The 8495-nt window shown below is 39.3% G+C and overlaps 1 protein-coding gene across 9 annotated transcripts in view; it reads right to left on the bottom strand.

Moving 5' to 3' along the window:
- Nucleotides 1-2150: 2150 nt before the first annotated feature.
- The window catches only part of rnf220a (ring finger protein 220a), a 120325-nt gene continuing 113980 nt past the window's right edge, over nucleotides 2151-8495 (bottom strand). For 5 of the 9 annotated variants that reach the window (XM_042718516.1, XM_042718517.1, XM_042718519.1 and 2 more), the window contains 4 exons: nucleotides 8122-8230; nucleotides 7278-7448; nucleotides 6977-7051; nucleotides 2151-4010 (listed from right to left, as the gene is read on the bottom strand). In XM_042718516.1, the coding sequence (XP_042574450.1) occupies nucleotides 3939-4010; nucleotides 6977-7051; nucleotides 7278-7448; nucleotides 8122-8230 (427 nt within the window). In that variant the 3' untranslated portion in view covers nucleotides 2151-3938. The remainder of the gene's footprint in view (nucleotides 4011-6976; nucleotides 7052-7277; nucleotides 7449-8121; nucleotides 8231-8495) is intronic. The other 4 variants (XM_042718520.1, XM_019119082.2, XM_019119110.2 and 1 more) reach the window with 1 other exon arrangement.

Genomic DNA, 8495 nt, shown 5'->3' with positions numbered 1-8495 from the left:
TTACTGCCTGGACCCCAGTCTGACCTCTGGTAACCATTAAATCCCTGTCCCTACAAGGTATCACCAATACTGAGGATACAACATAGACATCAACCAGATATCAGGTGCCTTTTTATGAACAGGATCAATAAAGTTCAGAGAAAACTGTATAATTTTAATAACAGTATATTATAGCTACTGTTACAGTAGACTATATGAACAAGCTATCATGTGTTTTTTTTTGTACTAAAAATTTTTAACTAGTAGAGACTAATCAAATGTAATCTAATTTCTAGTTTTTTTTTTACATCAATAAATTTCAGAGAAAAACTGTAATTTTTATAAAAATGTATTATATACTAATTTTTTTTTTTACTAAAAGTTTTTAACAACAACAAAAAAAGAATATACATATATTATTCCAGAACTGCAAACAAGTTGGAAAAATAATTTAACAAATACATAAAATATGAAAGCACAATAAGATGCAAAAGAGAACTTAACTCGGTACTGGCTGTGAAGCAGCTCTCTGTGAACACAGACATCCACACATGCGCACAGAAAGCCGCTTCAGACAGCTCGCCAGTGGTGCAGTGAGTTCTCTTTTGGGCTTAAACGGACAAAAAGAATTATATAAAAAGGCCCATTTTTGGTGAGTGACCACGTAAACACAGTCTTAAATTTATTAAAAAGTCCTAAATAACTACAAAGAGTTGGGAGAAAATCGAATGTTTGTCAGATCCATGTCATAAGCATCAGGTTTTAGAAAGACAGCAGGGCTTTTAAAGTAAAATCTGCTCTCAGTCTCTGCCATTTAAAGGGGAAAAAGGAAAGAAAAAGAGAATTCTTTTCAAAGAGAGAGAAATTTTGTGGCTTGAAAAATGCTATATTCATTTTATAGTTTATACAATTTATAGTTTATGTGAAGACTGTTTTTAGTTCGCTTAAATTAAAAGTTATTTCAATGCCTAATAAATGTTTAATTGCCTTCAATTATACTGAAATGTTGAATGGCTATAACTGAGGGAAAATGCATTCTTAGTAACAAGATGCCATTAAACACATTTAAACTATAGCATTTCTACTATAATTTGAAGATTCAGTGTGAAATTACGACAACATAAATATATTAATAAGCGATTAATTACAGAAAAATGTGATTAATTTTTTCATCGACTGACAGTATTCAGCATTTGTTATATATAAACAAATAAAATGTAAATAATTGTAAAAATAAAATGTATATTTTATATTTTATTAGTTTAGTTACCAAGGCAACATTTCAGATTTTAAGTATACTGTATAATATTTATGTTTTGAGCTTTACCTGTATGTTAGTTAACAAAAACTACTGTAATGATTTTTAGTAAACAATGCAACCCCAATGCAACTTTAGACGACTGACACTGAATAAAAATGGCCTCACTTGAATGTGCACAGTAATTAAGTCCATAAACTGCAACAATGTAACTGCTGTTTACTTGCAGGTTTTCCAAGCTTGTTTCGTTCCTTTCAAAAGAACCCACAAACACTTCCAACAAGAGGCTGGAGCTAGCCTACAAGGACTTAATAGAATCTCCTGCTGATTTTCCAACATATCTATCAAAATTTTATGGGCATCTGAAAATGCTTATGGACCCTGCTACTGTTTTCTCTAATATAGCATGTACCTAGAGTTTGGCCTGGGATCAGAGGCTTTACTGGGGAGGTAGACGACTTCTTAATTACATCTTGTCATTTCATTGAAATTTAAGTTACAGTCTTTATTGTTAAAGTGTGCGGTGCTTGTGCTTTGATACTGTTCAGGTAAAACACCACCTTGGGTAAAGCCTGTAGATGGCAGAATGGAACACAAAAAGGTCCAAAATTAGGTCCAAAAAGACCCAATTCGATGCACTTAGTGTCAGGGAAGATATGAAATCAATGGGCTAGTCTCAAAACCTCATTATTATCTCTACCGGATGCAGTGTAATGCACATCGATATTAAAAATTGCAATGCGTTAGGAAGTTGTTTTGCTGCCTGAAACTCAATGGACAAATATTGACTGGTGTACTTCAAAAGCTATGTCAGCATGTGGTAACATGATAACCAGCTTCACTTCTAGAGTATTCAAAACTAGCGTAGTTCCACTAGGCAGACCAGTGAATGAAGCCAGCACATGGTGACCAGTTCAGATTTACAGTCATTTAATTGATGTCAAATGTAACTTACAAACGGGAAAGACACGTACCATTTTCAAGAATATACAAGGACACAAATCATATCACACAATCATCTTGTGCAATCTGTCATCTTTGGGGCAGGAACGAATTGTTCGGCAAAGGAAGAATACAAAGAGTCAACCCTAATCCTCATTTACTACATGTATTTTACAAAATAGTTGCAGAGAGAGGTATTTTACATGTGGAAACAATCTTGAGGATATTGGTACAGCTGTTTTTACAGTTCTTGACTGTGACCCAGCTATGGTGAAGATAGATTTAAAGAACAGTGGAATAAGTTACAACATTTGACTGTTTATTGTGGTGTTGGGATCAGCAATGACCTTTCATTTCTTCCTTTTTTTGCGCTTACATCAATACAGAAATCACAGAATACATAGATGTACAAATATAAAGCACACGGTCTCACTCCTAGGGAAAACGTGAGCAGTCAGTCAGTCGGCCAGTCAGGGAAACAAGTCTCGACTCTTCAGTTCTTTCTTTGAGGGGAAAAAAAAGTCTCCGAGAGAAAATCGGAACGCAACTTTTAAATGAAACCAAGTTTGATGTTTTCAGAAAAGTCCCTTTTTTGAGGGAACACTGATAATATGCAACCAGTAAGGGGTCTTAATACTGTATGTTCAATGGAATGAATAAGCAGTCACTTCAATTGTTTGTAACAGACAGACAGCATTCAGCATTAAAGTCAAAAACGCTGAAAAACGTGGGTGAATAAAAGCAAATCTTTCCATTTCTTAGAAAAAAAGCAAAGAAAAAGAAAGATACTTTCCCTTGTTTCAGGGTTAAATCTACAGTTTTTACTGAAAAATGTACACCTAAATCTTTTAAGTCCTAGTTTGAGTAGTTTATTATTATTATTACTTAAATTTCTTCCTGTACAATGAAATACAACTTCAACTTCAAGACAACAACATCTGCTTTAAAAATACAGAGGGTTTTCTTTTCTTTTTTCTTTTTCTTTTTTAATTCACCAAGATTGAAACATATCCCCTCCCTCCCGACCCAAGCTGCCCCCAACTAAAACTGGACTTTTATTCAATATATTCTTCTGTATGTGTGTATGTCCATGTGTGTGTGTGTGTGTGTATACAAGTGTGTTTTGTTCTCTATGTCATTTACTCACAACACTGTAAACATACAGAGACTATTATACATGTGCTTGCACTGATTCATTGAATTTGGTTGACATCACTAGAACACCACAAAAGTAGTAATGATTTGGGGGTGAACGAGAACACAATGAAGAATCAAGGTCAATGGGTTCTGGAGAGCCTCAGGTGGTCCGTTTAAAGTCTCTTCTTATCGTCACGCTGATGTTCCAGTCGGGTTGACGTCAGCAGTCTTGGTGAAGAAGTTGCGAAAGTGGGAGACGAAGAGCAGCAGCAGTGCGGGTGGAGGGACAGAATGAGTACTCTTTTCTTCATCTGAGAACAACACGTTCCTCATCAAGGAACCAAGCTGACTTTGGAGAGGGTGGACCATGGACCAACACAAGAGGGAAGGCGGAAAGCCTCTTCACATAAGCATTTATAGTAGAGAACTGAGTCTACACAGTCCTCATTAGTCCTATGCTTGTGAAGTCAGTCCCCATTTAAAGTCAGTGTGAGTCTGTGCTCGAGTCTCTCATGGTCAGGACGATACTTAACTCCCTCAGGCGGTGGGGAAACCAAAAACACTAGCGCGAATAGAAACGAAAAGTAAAACAAAACGGAAAAAAGACTTCGGGCTGTTTTGTTCACAAATACACACGCCTGAGGTCCCCTGGCGACGTGATGGTGTTGCATTGTGGGCAGAGTTTCTTGTTTCCCTGTTGAAAGAGAAAGACAAAAAAAAAAAGAAAAGTAAGAAGATGGTCAAAATGCTATGCTAACAAAGGCACTCTTGGTGTACAAGCTTTTATCCTCTTAGTTTACCATACCATTGATAAAGTTTGGGGATGTGTTATTTTAATACATTTTAAAACGTAAATTATTCTTGTGATAGCCATTACTTGAGTCTTTAGTGTCACATGATCCTTCAGAAATCATTCTAATACACTGATTTGGCACTAAAAAATATTTATTATTAATCAAAATAAAATAAAATTCTTAATATCTGCATAATAATATCACTTAAACCTTTATTTTTTTTCAGGGTTACTTTTATTTGAAATAGAAATCTACTGTAACTTTTTAAATTTATTTAGTCACTTTTGAGCTATTTAATACAATTTCTCTCTTGAAAAAACAGAACAAAAACCTGAGCTCAAAAATGGAAAGGTAGTGTAGTTTAACAGCGTGTGTATGTGGACATAAAAATGGGCCTTACATTGGCGGCCCACCCTGTTCGACAAGCATGTGCTTTTCCCACTACCACTCTGATGTTTAGCCAGTACCCATAAAGCCTGCACCATAAAAGCAGGAGAACAGCAGGCAGAGGTAGAGGAGGAGGAAGGTGAGCTGTGTGGTCTGCTGTCTACACCACACACATGCTACACAGCGAACGACTGAACATCACAACAGGATCGGCAAACTACATACTCAGCTTCAAAAATACCACAACAATTGACAGAGACTCAGACAGCAAGGCACAAGAGATATAAAACCCTCACGTTTGTGCTCTGCCCCAAGAAAGGAACCCAACTGTTAGCTGAAGATCAGACAGAAATGTTACAGTAAGGAATCTCGCAACCATTGGCGATCATGTCCTCGTGTAACCTTCTCGCACATATGCCACTGATCACACACTGGGTGCATTTCTCCTCTTACACATGAAGTGCACTGCTTTGGCTCCTATAGGAACTGGTATGTTTAAACATACAGGAAAGAGACTCGCTGTTAGTAAACTAAGGGGTCTGGGAGCAGTAAGGGTGTCAGAACGTTACCCTGCGGTGTGCCTTCACATCTGACTGTAAAGAGGATTTGTGGCTCCTTATGATTCCACTGATCCCAACCGTACAGACTGAAATAAAGACATGGTCTGACTATGTGAGTGGTTTATTTTGATGTGGCCGGCATGAAGGAGTAAAACTGTGAAACTGAAGTTGAATTCTCCTATACAGAATCAGGCTAATTTAGGTTCATTTTTTGTAAAAAATAAATAAATAAATAAAACAAAACCCAAAGCAGTGTAGCAGCAAACCCCCAACGTGCTTCCCTCTATACCCACAATTCCCCAGAGACAAAGAGGACCTGAGATTTGGTTTCTTTGTTCAAGGAAGCAGGAGTTTACCTAGTTTTAATGAGCGTAGGCAGGTCACGGACTAAACGCGGGCTCCTCGCATCAGCGGCGGGTAGCTGCTGTGCTCCATTAACTTCATAAAACAAGGCTGACGCTAACCAAATTACACGCATTTACTTTGATCAAGACGCAAGGAGCCCCGCCGTGCTACTTTTATTGCTGTCTTTAGGCAACAATTTTAATGCCTGCATTACTAACAATCCGCTGTGGCAGCGCGGGCTGGCGCGCACACGTCTCTGTTCTTGTCGTGAGCCGTACACACAGAAGGCCTTGCGATAAGCGGAGATGGAAGGAGCTGATTTAATATATAGCATATTGGAAAAGGGCTGAAGCTGGGAAACATTTTCTTATTAATTGCTTCCGTGTGTGGTGACAGAATGTGTTAGTGGCTAATGAGAGCAGGCTCCCTGAGGAACACTGGCTAAAACAGCTAAGAAAAGAGGAAGAGCTTGTGAGTGTAAGTGTGAAGATTACAAATGGACAAGAAGAGGCAATTGCAATTCTGATGATAAGAGGTTAGCCGTCTAAAGGGATTAGAAGCTGGAGCACTAGGTTAGGAATCTCACTGGTCTGGCTGAGACGAACTCTTCAACTTATACTGTAGCCACAGTATTATCAAAATAAACTACTTCATTATCCGCATTATACAGTGGCCCAGGCCATGAGTGACTCACTGCATGAGAAGGTCTGGGCACTCTGTAGTGTGTAGAATTGAAATTTAATATGTACCTGAACTACCCGCATTTCAAAAATGAAACCATCCACATCTGCAACAGCCATATTTCTGTTACACTTCATTTTTGGTCATACAGATAAGAGTAATACATATTACAAACCTGTAAAGACTCTACATTTATTTGTGTGCACTCACAATTACAACAAAACGCGCTTTTGTAAAATAATGAAAGCAAACATGATGCGCTTTCTGCCGTCTCGGTCTTTGTGAACTTCAGCGCGAAACTCCGTGTAGTCTATATCTTTGCCTAACAGACATTAAAAATATATCTATAGAGAGTAAAATGTCTACTTTCAAATTAACCAATTCAAATGGAAAACAAATATTCTCAGATTATGTTATCCGTATGAAACATGCAAGCGCATCCACTACTGCGGAGATGAGTCAGCGTTGCCGAATTCTTAAGCTGAAAACCAAGAAAGCACTAGTGTATTAAATTATTAAAACGTTAATGCAGTCTCCTTACTGTTTTTCCCTTCTGCCGGTGCGCTGTGGCAAGCTTTATGCATGTGCTTGAGTGCTTATTAGGCTATGTAGGCAATTAAAGGCTCATAATAATGATTTAAATGGTTTATTAATACTACTAACCGACCAGAAAAATCCTTAGTCGAGGGCAGCCCTGTTAAATGGTGTTGACAGTACCCTATCCTGATTCTTAACTGTCAGCATAATCAATTTAGCCCAATTATTTAAAAACAAATACATATGTATTGCAAAGCAATGTGTAGAATTTAACATAGAAACATAGGTTTTCAGATGTTGCCTAAATCTGCAGAACATTCAGTGAGCCTACTGAACAGCAAGTATGTAATTCTTACCAGAGTCCTTAGCCAGCATTCTTCACAGTGCACATGCCAACACTGGATGGAGGTGAGTGGCATTGTATATGAGTCCTGAGTTAGAGAAACAAAAGACAAAAAAGAGCAACGATTAATTTTACCAGATCAACTGAACATAATTCACATCTAGCCACCCACATACACAACATCAGACGTCACTAGACAGCACCAGCACAGCACAGATCGGCCATGGGGGGCAGGCAGGTGGGCAGTGAGGGAGCATGTGGGGCAGTGCAGGGGTCAGGCGGGGTCAGGCCAATGGGAGCACAGAGAGCCTTACCCTCCGGAGCGGCAGCAGCTTCTTAATCCCACTGCTGGCCGCAGTGGCAGTGCTGCAGCCCGTTACGTAGCCTCTGTACAAACAGTACACGCCGAGCTGCAGGGCCTCTGCGCTCCCGTGCCTCTCGACCACCTGATTCTTGCCATCAGCCCCTGTTTGGGTCGGCTTGCGCTGCAGGGATATTCAAGAGCGGCACTGAGAACAAGAAAGTGGCCGCTACGGCAGGCACAGACACACACATCAGACCAACGGGTGCAGTTATCAACAGAAGCACTCGGCCAACACTGAGCCAAGATAAAAGGGATGGTTGTGAGTTCTGTTGCATTTTTCTGTGAATATTAAGTTTGGATATCATGCTTAGCTGTCTGAAACACTTCTAGCACTTTCAGCCCAAATAATTGACTGAGAATGAATTTTTTGGTCTGCTATATATCTAATAACCAGAAGGTGGCAGTAGGCCACCACTGGGAAATGCTCAGCCTCAACAGACTGCAAGACACAGAAGCAAAGACAAATGTCTTGAATGTCAGGATGGATCTAATCTACCTCCAGACCAACAGAGGCATGTTAGATTAGTCAGCACCTACAGAAATGTTTAGCACTGATATCCAACAGGATGGCCACTACTTCTAGAAGAACAGCTTCAACAGAACCTTATTGTGCGGGTTAATTTCCAGTCCATGCGAGATTGAAGCCACAGGGGGCAAACCATCACAAAGCTTCAGCCGACTGGGTGCATGATTGCGGGTGTTAGGTTGTATCACCACAACATGTTATTAAGGATGGGTTACAACCAAACACACCCACATGAACGCACACAATATTGACAAGCAAGAGTTCTCACCATGCATATGAGACACTTGTATCGGTCTCCTCTGAGGATCTGCTTTTCCAGTTCTCGTATGCGGGCCTTGAGAGCCTCCAGTGTGGTTGCTGTGGAGTCCTCCGTGATCCTGCAGGTAAAAAATAATTAGAGGTTTGTTAAATTAGAGCATTGCAAACCAGTTTGGTTCATACATAAAACTGCAAACAGTGGATTGCTAATTACTTTTTAAAAGTTGTGCAGTCAAGCAAACTAGCAATTTACATTTGCAAAGCTACCACACAGCTTCAGTTCAAACAAACAAGAATAACTCCCAAAAACACCAACGAAAAACTAAAAACAGATGGCCCGACTGGAAACGATGAATTCATCACTGCTAAGGACCACAAAGTCAA

The sequence above is a fragment of the Cyprinus carpio genome, chromosome B2, assembly GCF_018340385.1.
Source record: "Cyprinus carpio isolate SPL01 chromosome B2, ASM1834038v1, whole genome shotgun sequence".
Lineage (NCBI taxonomy): Eukaryota > Metazoa > Chordata > Actinopteri > Cypriniformes > Cyprinidae > Cyprinus > Cyprinus carpio.
This window is presented reverse-complemented; position numbering and strand designations above follow the sequence as displayed.